General features: G+C 42.6%; 1 protein-coding gene across 1 annotated transcript in view; it reads left to right on the top strand.

Moving 5' to 3' along the window:
• The window catches only part of cdkal1 (CDK5 regulatory subunit associated protein 1-like 1), a 165,242-nt gene extending 150,623 nt beyond the window's left edge, over positions 1–14,619 (top strand). The window contains exons 14-15 of the mRNA XM_040164344.2: positions 2,977–3,141; positions 13,484–14,619. Of these exons, the coding sequence (XP_040020278.1) occupies positions 2,977–3,141; positions 13,484–13,633 (315 nt within the window). The 3' untranslated portion in view covers positions 13,634–14,619. The remainder of the gene's footprint in view (positions 1–2,976; positions 3,142–13,483) is intronic.
• Positions 14,620–15,234: the final 615 nt, after the last annotated feature.

Here is a 15,234-nt window from a genome sequence, read left to right on the forward strand (position 1 = left end):
AATCAATATCATTTTTATCTGACTTTCATGGATCAGACTAAGTTGCTCCGGCTGGCACAGATTTTAAAATCAGCTGAAGGACAATTGAGGAAGCTGGATGTTTGTTGACACTTCGAATGATGAATCCAAATATAGTTCATTTGGTCTACAAACTCTTATCATCAAACACATATTGTGAAAAGCAGTACATGAATCTGTGTTTGATGAAAACGTTCCCGTATGTGAAGCTAATCCAACCCTCCCTCATTTTCAAATTTAGTAAATCAGGTCATAAGCTTTGCTTTGCATGTCACAGCAGGTGTCAGAAGCTTAAGCTCGTATTGACTGAAGTAGGTTAGCTTTAACACCACACATGCTCAAAAATACACACACACCCTGCGGTGGTCATGAGAGCGTTTGGCTGCTGATAGCAGCAGAACTTTTTGCTCTTTTTTTAACATTACTAACATTAAGGTCAGCCCTAAAGACATGTGCATTCCATCCTACACACACATGTAGCGGTTCACACACACACACACACACACATCCGTGTGGCTTCAAAGACCCTCTCTCAACCTGTGAAAAATTCACTTTAAAACATCTTCAAATAAATCAATTTCTTCCTGCTTTAACCATCATCAGAAACATGTTTGAAGTTATGCTTTTTATTAGCAGGGAGGGAAGCGGATGGTAATAATTTTTCCTCCCCTCCTCTCCTCCTCCCTTGCTCCTCCTTCTGCAGGCTATAAACCTAAGTTACAAGTGTCACTCGGTTCATGCGTGTGTTGTGACGTGCATTTATGCATCTGCAGGCGTGTGTGTCACGTGTTTCCATTGACTTTACTCCAGAGGAAGACACGTTGACTTGTTTGATGTTTGGGGGGGGCATTAAGTATTTAGCACGCACTCCTAAATCACACTCTTGACTTGAAAAAAACGAACATGAAAAAACTTTGTACCAATATGTTCTTGAACCTGTCCCCCCAAGGAGTCCACCCCTAACCATGTATACCGTCTGTCTACATCCACACAGACGTATAAGGCACATACACGTGAGGGCTGACTCACATCGCATATCGTGATTATTCTCCGGCGCTGTAATGTAACGTGGACGTTAAAGGTCAATCATCGATGTCTATCGCTGTGGAGGACGGCCTCCCACAGACTTGGTAGAAAAGGAAGAACTAAGAGAAAGAAAGAAAAGACTTAATTGATCCTTAAAGAGCATGTCCAGATGTCACAGCAACACAAAGATAAATAGGTTAGTAAAAATAAGAATATATATATATATATATATATATATAACAGAGATTTACATGGAGGGGAGTAACAAGTGGAAGTCAAGGATCAGGAAAGAAATGAAAGCAGTTGTGAGACAAGGGAGCAAAGAAGGTGGGGAGCGGGCGGCGTGGGTGAGTGAAGGGAGGTGGGGAACAAGGTAGAGAGGTGTGACTGTGAACAAATGGCCCAGTTTCACTTTTACACCATCAGACGGATATCTGTCCTGACGGGTATAATAGGCACACAACCTACCTGTGTGTGTGTGTGTGTGTGTGTGTGTGTGTGTGTGTGTGTGTGTGTGTGTGTGTGTGTTCGTGGTTCAGCGAGGAAGTCAGAGGGGGGGCTCCAATGAAATCGGACAAGGTCTTTCATCATTTAATCACCCTGTAATGGGCCTCAAATGACCCTCACCTACACGCATGCGCGCACACACACACGCACACGCAAGCACACACACTTTCTTCCTCCACAGCTCTGCTGTTTTACCTCTTTGGCTGGTTGCATTCTACCTAAACACACACACACACACACACACACACAGCCAGTGCCACACCTGCCTAATCAACAAACCGGCTGCTCGACACTCTGGCCACTGTGTGTGTGTGTGTGTGTGTGTGTGTGTGTGTGTGTGTGTGTGTGTGTGTGTGTGTGTGTGCGATCATATTCCACCAGCTGGATAAAGACTGACAGATTAACACTGAGCCCGGCTTCCTCCTGCCATCACAGCAGTAACACGCCGTCCACCAGTTTACAAGCTCTTCTCTGCGCGGCCAGCGTCTCAGCCCTGCAGCGCCGCAGACACGCCGCCACATGATCTGAGTCAGCATGTAACATCCCTGCTGTAGTGAACAGACAAAGAACCTTCAGCAACGCCTCCGCCTGAACGTTTTTCATAAATGACCCCATCATTTTTTCAATTATTACGCTATCAGTCTTTTATTTGTTTAATGATTTAAAAAGACATTCATTTGGGAAATGGAATAAATCACAAGATGTTGTCGAAGAAAACCTTTACTTTAGTTGCTGCTTACTGTTTTAAATCCTCTCATATTTACGGGAGATGATTCTAAAGGAAGACCTCGCAGAAATAAGTAAATCATGGCTCTGAGCTGTGAGCAGCATACATCATTGCCAATCTGTCAACTGTGATGTTTGTTTGAACGAAAAGCATTTCCATTTGATCTATTTACTGAGGTAAGCCATTAAGAACAAATTCCATTTAACCAAGGCTGTGATTATACCTCTTTATTCTGTTTTCCTTCCTGTCGAGATGTATAGTTGCCATGGTGAAATAATAAGAGAAATGGTTCATCTCCCAGCTGTTGCCATAGTTTTTGACCTTGAGGGCTTCAATAAATGGAACTAAAAACACAGCCCTGGGGTTTTTGTAAGCGGGCAGGAACTGGCTGAATAACAACATGGGAGCGCATTGGGAAAACCAATTAAGAGCAGCGGTTAATTGAATATGTATTCAAAATGCAGTGGGTTGATTATTCTTTGTAAATGGATTGTATTAAAGCTGTGCCTTTTTCTAGTAGAATGACATGTGATAGAGCAAGTTACTGGATGTGTGTCACCTCTGGTCACTAAGGTACAGTTACAGTCACTACAGTGAGCGGAATCCCAAAGGTTGATCAATGACTCCTGGCTGTTGTTTTTCAGGTTTGTTCACATTTACGGTGACATCAGGTACAATGTGTGGTTCTTGGTTTGCAGGTGCTGGTGCCCAAGAGGGCAGAGTTCAAAGGGAAGATGATTGAGGTGGACATCTACGAGGCAGGAAAGCACTTCCTGAAAGGCCGACCAGTAGAAGACAGTAAGCCCTTCACTGCGTCCATCGCCAAACCGCTTCAGAAGGGAGAGGTGTCTGGCTTGATGCAGGTAAACACACACACAAATCTAAACAACATCAAAATAAATGTGCACAAACAGATGGCATTGCTTCATGGAAGTACCTCAAAATATTAAATAAAGTAAACTTTTATTTTGTGGCAAACAGTTGGCTAACCCTGACTTTATTGCTCTTGCTTGGACAAAAACGATCATCAAACTCTGGTGTGCAGTTAAGAACACGGATATCAGGTTTCCTGACGGCGTCTTACACGGATGCGGTTCAGTCGTGACAGATTCTGTCCACAAATAAATCCCTGTTTCTGGCCAAGGACCTGACCTCTTGATGTATGATCAACAGTCAAATGCAGAGACAAATCACTCTGTCGATACACAATAGCCTTTCTTTTTAAAGTCTGTGCAATGCAATTTGATTCAGCTGCAAATTATTATTAATCAATCTAAGATTACATTACTAAAAGAAAGGCATTTTTCAGTAAATTGTTTAAAAAAAAATTAACCAGTCCCCAAGGAGGATAGCGTTTTCACTTAAATTCTACGGGTTGTAATTTGTTTACTATATTTATTTGACTTTAAATCAGTTACCCATATAGTGTGTGTATGAGCCTACAATGGTCCACTGGATGTTTTGTCTTTTTCAGGGGATGAGAGGGCCCTTTCTTCTTTTATTTACAAGCTATTCAAATTTTGTTCAGTTATAAATTATTTAGGTGTGTTTGTGTGTCCACATTTTTAATCCATTCTTGCAACAGTTTGTGGAAAAGCTGCAGTGTATCAGGCATGAGATAAGTAATTTAAGATAAGCTTTGGCTGGCCAAACTGTCCTTTGCCTTCAATTCCATTCCAACACACACACACACACACACACACACACACACACACACACACACACACACACAGGCAGATACACACCATGTTAATGTATCTGTTTCACTGCATGTTATTTTTCACTCTGACTAGCTGTAGCTTATAGCTCAGGACATGGAGCCACAGAGCAGAATATGATACACTTTCTAATTTCACACTCCATCAGCCTTTACTGCCAGACAGACAGACAGGGAGGGGGAGAGGGAGCGAGAGGGAGAGGGAGGGGGGGAGAGGGAGAGAGAGATTTGGAGGCAGAAAATTAGATAAAAACAAAGGTTTCACAACAAGCCCAGCGGTATGTCACTCAGCAAAAGTTCAGCTGCGGGTACCAGACCTTGCTTCATAAGTTCTGCAGCCCATCCAATACACACTTGCATTGTCCATGCATCAAAAGCAAAACGGGGGTGAGATAGAGAAGAGAATTCATGTGGATATCTAGAATAACTTTATTTATTTTTTCATAACTCCAATAGCTGAATAGGACATACATTCACTCTGTCAGTTTAACACCCCGTGTAGGCGAGGTTGAGTGGCAGAGCAGTGTGTGTTGAAATACTGAGGTGTATCAGGATTTGTGAAATATAATGAGTGCTTGTCTCTGCATATTGGCAATTAACATATTATTAAATTAAGTGATCTCCTGTGATGCTGCTGATGATTTGTAATCCATAGTCCTTGACCACCATCCTCAGCTTTTAATGACACCGGAGAGGCAGTGGAGCACAGCGCTAATAGATAAGTGACCTAATGGCTTGGAAACACATCAGTATTTGCAACACACACAGAGACACACTTATTGTACAGCCATCTGGTTCATGTGATGTCCTTGACAGCCGTGTGTCCAGAATCTGTATGTTTTATTATTATCATTATTATTATAAGTGAACAGGTTTGAAAATATGCACGGACGCAATTGTATTTAGTTGGATCCCGCACTAGCATACCCACGTGCGCACGCGCGCGCACACACACACACACACATACACACACACTGGTGGCTGGCCGGCCAGCCTATACACATTGAAGACCATATATTTTTCAGGGTCTCTGCGTGAGGCCGCCACACACTGAGCTCAATGTGTATGTGCGATGAATGGATGATTAGGAAAAGGCAGAAAGATGCTCACCCCCGGGTCTTGCAGCAGAGTCTATAATTACAGGCATTTGCCAGAGAGCGAGAGAAAAACAGAAGAATAAGGGGCCAGGAGAGAGCGAGGGGTGCGACGAGGTGCGTGGTGGCTGAGTAGCTGATGGAAGAACAGGGTCTGAGCCCTGTCGTTTCGTCTGAGATGCAGAGAAGCGTCGTAAGAGAAAGTGAGGATGCCAGAGTGGCAGATAAGTGGGTGATTGGATAGGCAGAGGAACCCACTAAGGTCTATAATATCCATCTGTCGAAAAAAAAAAAGGAACAAAGTGAGAGATCTATCATTTCTGAGTTGGGGAGAGAGAAAGCGAGAGAGAGAGATGATTGCACACCATCCAGCATCCATACTGATGTGTGTGGGAATGAAGCAATACTGCCGGATGGATGGATAGATAGATGGATGGATGTATAGAAGAGTGACATGTGAGCTCTTGGGTGGATGATTGTGGAAGGACGGAGTTGAAAGTGCACAGATATATTGGAATGTATATGTGAGACGCGACGGCTTAGACGGCTGATGGATGAGCCGATGAATAGATGCATGGGTGTGTGAATATATCGACAGGTACAGAAATGATGGATTGCTGGATGCGTAGAGAGGATGGATTCATAGTGATCTAATGGCACACCGCTCTTTGTCCGCGTGCAGCCTGAGATCATTCCTTTGTTCAGAACGGCGTGTTCATTAAAAGGCCTCGGCGTTTTGGCCATTCCACTCCATGAAACAAGGCCACGGTTTCAGAGTGAGAGGAATTTGCTTTTATTGACATGAATGACATCTCTTTCTTACTCGCTCTCTACCTCTCGGGCTGTCGGCCCTTTATGCACAGCAACAGCACTCCGGGGACAGTAATGAGTCTTTTAGGGGGACACAATAGCAAAGAAAGCACTCGGCGGAGGAAGGAAAAATAGAAAGTATCCTCGCCAGTCCTCGTCCTCAGATGAAATTAAATGATAGAATACGAGGGGGTTTGTATGTGAGAGAAGCCAAAAAATGAAACAAGAGTGAAAGGGAGAGAGAGCAAGGTAGACGGGAGAGATCAGCAGACAGAGAAGCAGCTTGAGTGCCACCCAATAATCAGTTCTTTTCACGGCATACTTTCTCAAGGAGACGGAACGGGAAAGGGGAAGATAACGGCTCTGCTCCTTTCACAAGACAGCAAATTGAGAGTCGGTATGAAAGACGGAATAGAAAAAGGAGCGAGCGAGGCAAGGAATACGAGTAGTGAACAAAGTGCTTCCATGACCACAAATTGACAGAAAAACAAGAAAAGATGAAAGTGGAAGTGAAATTTCATTTTCTTTTTCTCTGGGGCTTGTATTCACGGTTTCCCCCGTGTGGCTCTGTTTTTCTTTCCCTCCATTGCCGCCTTCTTTGTTTTTGTGTCCTGGGTCATTATTTCATTATGTACTACCTCTCTTCCTTTTACCTCTTGCTCCTCCGTCCTCACAACTCTGTTTTGAAACAGTTCATCCATCTAGCTTGTGTGTGTCTTTTAGTTAGCATGAAGGGAAATAAAATAAAGACACTGCGTGAAAGTGGTCAATTTAAAATTGTATCTTTGTATATTAATGCAGGCTGAGTGGGTGGAATTGCTGGTTGTTTGCATCATATTGCTTACAGAACATTTACGGGGACACACAGTCACATACACTACAGGTTCGTTGGCAAAACAAAGCTTTTATGCGCACACACACACAGTTATGTACACGTATATAACAATGCACAGGACCCGCGGTTATCGTGGCAAACTCCTGCTAGCCGCCGGCTGTATGAGACACTGGCTCGATGCATATAATCATGTAGACAACACAAACATACACACAGACGTGATGTTCCTTTCACGCCAAACAATTGAGCAGCTCCGTCCTGACGTGCAACTGTTGAGGATTGTTGCTTTGATGTTGCGTTATGCACAAATCATGTAGTCATCTGTGAAACAAAACAACAAACGTCTTGTCCCGATCAGATGCATTAAATCCTCTCAAATCTTCCTTTACAATTTGTTTTTTACAATTTATAATGTCAAAAGGTTTGATTTTGCGTGACTTTGTTTACTCTTAATAGCAAATACTTAGTTTTCTCTTCAAAGCAGCGGGCGTAGCTATTTTAAGCATTTCATTTAGCATGGCTCGCGTTTTATGTGTAGTTGAAGACCCAAAGTCACACTAACAAAGGAATGAATGTTAAGTCCTCAAATCACAGTCTATTTCCAGTATTCTTACTCAACATGCCGAGTGTCTGTTTAGTTTATTTTACATGTCGGAGGCTTTTAAATACCCCAAACTCTTGAGTTTACTTTCAAACCACAGATCGAAGATGTAAATAACAAAGCACGCAGCCTGAAACTGTTGTTTACTTATTCCGCAATTAGGGGTCTTTTGGGCCGTTTTCTTCCATGTTATTGTAAAAAAATAGACTTTCTCTTCTTAAGCTGTTGAATGGCTTTGCATTTCATTTCAGCTTACACCATTCTCTTAAGCTAAACATGCTGTCCAAACAAAATTGCAGCGGCTGTTTTGCTGAAGTGTGTCTCAGCAGTTCATTGTTATTGTCGTAATAGTGTTTATTATTTGATGGATCCCTGTGCTCTGGAAAGCAGTGATTCTAATACTAATATAAGGAAATGCACCACTCAGCTGGCAGTAACCTGTGCTGGTACTCGAGGCTTTATACTTATGTGCGACAGAATAAGGCCCACCTGTCGAGGTCAGGTAGAGGTTCTGCTCTCATTATCTCCACATTCTGTCCACAGTTTAAGGTCAGCGTTTACTTTCCAGCAATGTTCAACGTGCTTTGTGGAATTGACAACAATAGATTACAGGGAGGATTGTCTTTGCTAACTTACATTTTTCAGTGTTGGGATGCACCTGAGAAATGAGATCTTCCCTCTTTAGTCCCGGGCGCAGGACGACACCTGGCTACTCAATCACCGGAGACACATCAACTGGAATGACTCCCAAGACACAGATTAGTTACCTGTATGACCTCTAATTAAATCTAAAATATGTCCTTGGTTGTATCACGGCGACCTCAGGCCTCTTCCCTTTGCTTGCAGGCAGAGATGCAACTGATGTAGCAGGGGACATTTTTACTGGGTGGAGTGATGCTAATCTGCAGTGCAACATTTACTTGAATTGGAGTAGTATCTGTCTGTCTGTCTGTCTGTAACAGGGGCTGTCGTGGGTCTGACACATGCACAGTTAGCACCTCAACGTGCACACGTATATATGGTTCTTCTGTATTAAGTTAACTGTTGGTGTACATTTTTCGAGAACACTACTTGATACGTCTTTGTCAGTGTGTGTATTGTTATTGTTATTATTGTTGTGTTGTTTATTGAGGCTGAGGTGTGTAGATATGCACTGTATACACGTTATAATACACAATGTGTGCATCAAGTACATTTATTAACTGTTTGTGTGCGTGCAAGAGAAAGGGAGTTATTTTAATCTGTGTGGTGCCTAGGAAGATGCTTTGGTCCATTTCCCACATGGCAGCAGAGGAAGCAGGCACACCGGCGTCTTGTTTTTTGTTTTTTCATATGCATTGTTGAGGTAATTCTGTCAGTAGGATTTTAGGTGTTCTCAACAGTTCAGTGATTAAATTTGGTGACGGATAGAGTGTACCAAATCTTTTGAGATGGATCAGGAAACCGCTTATTGGCGAATGTGGGGGATAATGTCTATGAATCACATTAAAGGCACTACTGTATAGGCTGTGATGTCAAAAACCACCAAGCAGTTAGAGGCAGTAAAATAGCACAGTAACGCCACATTGAGTAGCTGCTGGCAAACAGTTGCCTGCACAACAGACACTATTTCTTACTCTCCAGTTGCTTCATGCTCGATAGAGCTGGAGATATTGATTTGTATTCTCATGCTCTGAAGACACCAGTGGATGCACTGTTGTGTTTATTGCTTCTGTTGACTTGTCTGAGATTTTGCATTTTCTAGTGTGTTCAGGGTGAAAAAGGGATCAGGCACAAACCGCACTATGTTGTTTAGTTTTACCCACTTACACCGAGACACTAGTCTAAGTGATCATTTCACAGGAGCACCAACGGAGGAAATGTATGTTCATGACGAAAAGACCCAAGTTCTCCACAGAGCCTCATCGCTCTGTTTCAGTTGCATAGACTTCTAGGAAAGAAACTAATTTGTATCAGAAATATGACTTGTGGTCCCTCTTAATTCCCCCTCCCGTCCCCCGAAGTTAAAAGTGGGACTGCAGCTCATTGTGATGGTCGCTGTGGCTTTGTCAAATCACCCGTGACTAAGGAGCCTGTTACAGTATCACGCACACAAACCACTTCCAGTGGTCTCCGGTGTCTAGAGCGACGCTGACAGCTGGTGAGGATCATGTGAGACATTTGACCACTGTGCATTGTGCTCCCTGGCTCTCGTGATGTGTTTGTGTCCGTGGGTCACTGTGTGTATCGTTGTGTCACTGCGCCAGGCAACCAGACGGATTTCTTTATAAGTAGAGCACGCGTTCGATTGGAGCAGGAGTTTTTTTTTTTTTAAGAATCAGATGGGGGGGGGGAGCCTCTTGCTGGCCCGTCTGACCCCCTTGTACAGTGGATTTCAGGAGGATTACTTTTGCTCGAGCGCTGTGAGCAGAGACAAAAAAATACTCAAGTTACAGGCCTGCCCGTGCAAAGGCTCTTAGTCACAGACGCCAGCGTCTCACTCTCTCTGTCTCACGGACGTCGTCAGTATGCCAGCTAGCAGGTGGTGAACCATCATTGAAAGCCACATCGCTCATCTTCTTCTGCCCTGTTCGCTCATGTCTGCCTCAGTTTTTTTTCTTTTCTTCCACTTCTCTCCTCCCCTCTCTCCCACTGTGCTGACACGCACCTACAGGCACTTGGATTTTCACTTATCCTCCCTACTAGTAATAGATTTTAGATGGTGCTATTCAGTCTCTCGCCTGGCGCCCCGTTGTGCGAGGGCACCTGCAGAGAGACAGATAAAGAGGTGGGTGGAGAGGAAGGCAGCATACTTGGCCTGTCAACGTGGAGAAAGATAATGGTTTTGACACTTAACTCTTTTTTACAATCTCACTAGTCCTTTGCTCTTAATCAATCTCTACTTCTATTTCTTTAATCAGTGTTTATACAATTATATCTTGGTTCTGTTCTAACTAAACATTAAATTTCACTGATGTCTTAACAGGAATCATTTGTCATTCACTTATTCCGGTTTCAAAACATTCATGAATCAGCCAGCTCTTCTCCTTTTCTTCAGTTCATTAATTAATTAGTCCTTTAATGAATACGCCAACGTTTGAAACCCGTTAAAATGCGTACAGTGCAACCTCGGGGAAGAGTACTTTTCAAATGAGGCTGATGAGATTAGATTTGTGATTTGAACTCCTGACAGAAGAACGCAGCAAATTCCGCTCACATTTTTACAGTTCAGACTGGCGCATGCACCAGGACAGGGACACGGCTGTCACCGTGCACCCACCTAAGAAGCACCCTTATTGCATCAAAGCGGCGTGTCAGTTTCGACATTAGGGAGTCCCCCGGTGATCCAAACCTTTAGCACAAGCAGACACATCGGCCAGCCCCGTGTTAGTGATTCTCCCTCCACCTGTTGTGTGGAGTTACTGTGCGGGACCTTTCCGATGTGTCACGTAGGCGTTGCTGGTCACAGTATCCATCGTGCATTGTGCCTGGTAACAGAGGAAAGCATTCAGCCAGGGCGGCGAGGAGAAGAGTGGGTGGTGACGTGGCATTCTCAGGCATCGGGGGGGACGGGGGAGCCGGAGCTCTGGGTAGGAAAGTAAGGCAGTACAGATGCTATGCAGGCTTCTCTGTTACACGCCATTACAAACTGTAGGCCAATGGGCAACCATGTGTTTGTGCTTTGATGTTGCATTCACCAGGAGTCAGACAGATCGTAGACAGCGAATATATATATATATATATATATATATATATATATATATATATATATATATATATATATATATATATATATATATATATATACTTTTGGCAATCAAAAGGAAAGTGGTAAAAATCGGTTGAGGTTCAGTAGAGAGTAACAGCAACTTGTCTTTTTGCCGTCCTCCAAAACTAAAACGACAAGTGGATGGTGCGTTGCTCCCTCACACTAAGAGGAGGTTGATTTGCTTGTGATGTAAACAAGAATAGTGCATTTCAAAGCTACCGTACATGCATTACATGATTGAATAAGTGAATAAATGAATGTATTTTGTCTTTCTGAATTGAAATACATACGATGGCAAAATGATAAAATGCACAGCCAGATATTGGTAATGATCGAAAGTATTCTTCAAATTGGCTAAGCATGCTCCTCTGAATAAAAGGAGGAGGGTGAATAGAATAGCGAGGCCGTTGTCATTGGTGATCCATAGAGAGAGAAAAAGAAAACAGACAAGGGAGAAGGTCAGTGAACAAGACTTAATGGACATACTTGGAGTGTAGCGAGGGAGAGAAACAGGGAGTTCCGAGTCAATCTGCCTATGGTAAATATCAAAGCCAAACCTCTCTGTTATCCCCAGTGAATGTGATTAAAGGTTATTGTAGAAGGCCGGTAATCAATCGCTCAATATTGCCCCACATAATTTACCTCTGCAGTGATCATTTTAGCACCTGTCACGCAGGTACAGGAACGACTACAAGTTCATCCAGATAGATTTTCACTTCAAGTGCGGATTATTCTATCCAACTTGTTTCATGTTCAAATTAAAAGAGCCACCTATTGTGTAGGATTATTTATTTAGTAAGTTATTCATTTATTTAGTAATCAATTGACTTTGCTGCACATCAGGTCTGCACTCTGGGACATTAACATGGAAGCGTATTAACTGAAGGCTGATCAATGAAGGAGGTTGAGGAGAAAGTATTCAGGGTTTCTATCTTTATTATCTTTGGATGAAATTAGAGTTTACCTTCATGTTGCGTTTATCCCGGCTGCTTTGAGTGTTGTTCCAATGAGCCTGAAGCAGTTGTCTACGTGGCTGTAAGAAGCCATTGAACGTGCCGTTGTTCTTCCTATAGAAACCTTGTGGCTCTACTTACATTGGAAGCTAACCCCTATTTTTTACTTCTCGTAAGCTCACAAATGGCATCACAGTGCACCTTCGTCAACATCAGCTTTATTCAATAGACAGCACTTTGTAATAATTGGATCACTAGAAAACTGCATTAGCTGCTTCACACAGAGCTAATGGCGTCATAAATGAAATGCATTCATTCACATAAGCAAATAGCTGGATTCATAAGTGCTCCCATTCCCAAAATATTAAAATGACTGGCGTTTAAAATTGTTCTAATTATTGTTTTGGTTATTTCCAAATTAAACCTAAGTTTTGGTAAGAAATCAGATGGAAATAAACCTAAGCTGAGAGGACAAAACATTGAGGGGAAAGTGCAGAAATCTGCTCGCCTAAATGATGCCACTTGATCCTGATATCCAGTGGCATTATTAATAATCAGCAGCAAGGATCCATGACGGATAGTCATATACCACCTCAAATAAATGGATCTTTTATGAAGAACCTAAATAGATTATGATTTGGTAGAATCATGTTTTTTTTTTTCCAACCAACTTGGTCGTCTTTTTATTTCTCTTCCTGCACTGACGTTTATCTCTTTCTACTGCTCACTTGTTGTCAGCATTGATGTGTCCCGTCATGTCACTGTCACATCTCTTCAGTTATGGATGTCTTGTTAATGGTCCAACACATTAGGACTAAGCACAACTTACTGATTGCAGACATCTCATTCGTTGGATCACTGGTCTGTCAGGCCTCGCTGTTTGATTTGTGACCGTGGGCAGTTAATTTGATCCCCTAATTAAAAATGATGGACATAACTTGTGCTATAAGCTGCAGCGAACTCGCCTGTCCAAAAGTGTGGGAGAATGACGGCCCCTTTGAGGTCTGTTCTGTGGGTTACTGTACTATCACATTTAACTCAACTCAGTGGAACAGCATCAGTGGGAAGTAGTTCTATGTGCTGCACATGGTGCTTTCTTTACAAGAAAATGAAAATAAAGGTGGCAACCAGTCACAATGTGCTGACTATACACAATCTTGTAAGAAAACGCAGAGGCTCCATCTATAATCCGATCTAGGACTGCAAACTCAATTACGCCTTTCAACACTGACAGGCAGCACGTATCGAATCCACTCATTCTGTTCTAACCTTTCAAAATAAGAGCACGAGACGTACACAGTATGCAACTATTTACTCAATATTTGCATGTGAGTATTTTTTACATTTTTGTTTTTATTTATAAGAACTGTAAGAAGAAAATGTCTTTAGGGCGAAATGAATGATCTCAGTCCTGTTCAATTGTGTTTCTGTATGTTTGCCTCCACAGGAACCGACTGTCAATGGAATCCAAGATCCTGCGTCATCCTTATTGTTGATCGGCTCCTACAGTCTCGACAGGGAAGCACTGAAGAAGCTGGTGATTGCGCTAACTCTGGCAGCAGCCATCTTGGCCTTTGTCATCGAGAAACTGTACTGATGGCGTTACTGCAAACGAGGAGACGGTGCAGAAGAGGGACGGTGACCCAATGGGAGGCTGCACTGTGTGGTCTAAGAGTGTGAAAACAGTGATATCTCGTGTGCCCTTACCACATACTGTACGTGCTCTTATTCAGTGTTGAATGCAGCCACGAAGCAGTTTCTTCGTGGTAACACGGCAGTATCACTGTCATTGAAGGAGGCAAACCCCATGGACAATCACATGTGAGCAGACACCTTTTATACAACTATCCGTTTTCAATCACAACCTAACTAAACTAAACTAAACTCAACATTTATTTACAGTCCATATTCCAGCTCGTATTTCAATGAAAGTGACTTTTCAGCACCCTGAGTTGCAGTGAGATTCTCAATTAATTCTGCTTTTTTTAAAAGGTTCTTAGAAGGTAGATGCCCATCCTTGTTTTGATTGTAGTGTGCTTGCTTTTAAGAACGTCTCATTGTATTCTGTGTAAAGGGTGTGTTCATAATAGTAATGTGGTTTAAGTAGATGTTATATCTTTCAATACAAAGTATGGAAATAAGAGTCATGGACCGCATATATCCAGATCTTCAGCAGACATTTATTTCATCCTGTAGATACTTGTTTTTCATCTCGGACATCAAAGTCAAATGGAATTAGTTCAAGTCTTACGTCACCTGATTAGTTACAATGTAACTGTTGGCCAGGTGGACGATGCCCACAGCTGGGATTGATGGTCATTATAGATCCTTCATCAGAACACACAACATGACTTCTCTTACAGCGGGTGATGACCTGCACGAGGGCCACCTCCAGGATTGTGTCATACTTTGTCTCTTGGTACAGACCGTTTGCAGCGCTAAACCTCACTCTTGTTATTCAGGTGATCCCATCCTGTCCCGCAACATCGCGTTGATATGTGAACTACTTGGTGTTTACGTGGTCCGAGTCATTAAGACAGACGTGTTTTTTGCTTAAACTGTTTAATAAAGGCTAAAACTGTATTTGTGTAGTGTGAACTTACATTACATTACATGTCATTTAGCGGACGCTTTTATCCAAAGCGACGTACATTAAGTGCATTCAACCATAGGGATACAAACTCAGGAGAACAAGAAACAAGAAAGTGCAATTTCCTCAAAAATGCCAATTTACAATTTGCTATAGATGAGTGACGTTACAAGTACAATGTAAGTGCTACAATTTATTAGTGTTTTAGTCGAGGTAGAGTCTGAAGAGGTGTGTCTTTAGTTTGCGGCGGAAGATGTGAAGGCTCTCTGCGGTCCTGGTGTCTTCAGAGAGCTCGTTCCACCATTTCGGCGCAAGGACAGCGAAGAGTCGGGATCTAGTCGAGTGTTTTGCTCTCAGTGAGGGAGGGACGAGTAGTTTTACGTTTATCCACTAATTGAATTATTAAATGCTGTAAAAGTTTACCATGAAAACAAGTTGAGCAGTTCCTCCTAGAATGAGACCAACCCGTGTGCATGGACAGCGCTCTGCCTCCTTCAGTTGTTGCCATGCATAGAGTCCGTTTGTGTTTCCATCTAATGGCTTTATGTTTTCAGTTCAGTCCCAACGTGCTCTGAAATTTCCGACAGTTAATTATTCATGCCCCGATT

Source organism: Gasterosteus aculeatus, chromosome 20, assembly GCF_964276395.1.
Source record: "Gasterosteus aculeatus chromosome 20, fGasAcu3.hap1.1, whole genome shotgun sequence".
In the NCBI taxonomy this organism is placed as follows: Eukaryota; Metazoa; Chordata; class Actinopteri; order Perciformes; family Gasterosteidae; genus Gasterosteus; species Gasterosteus aculeatus.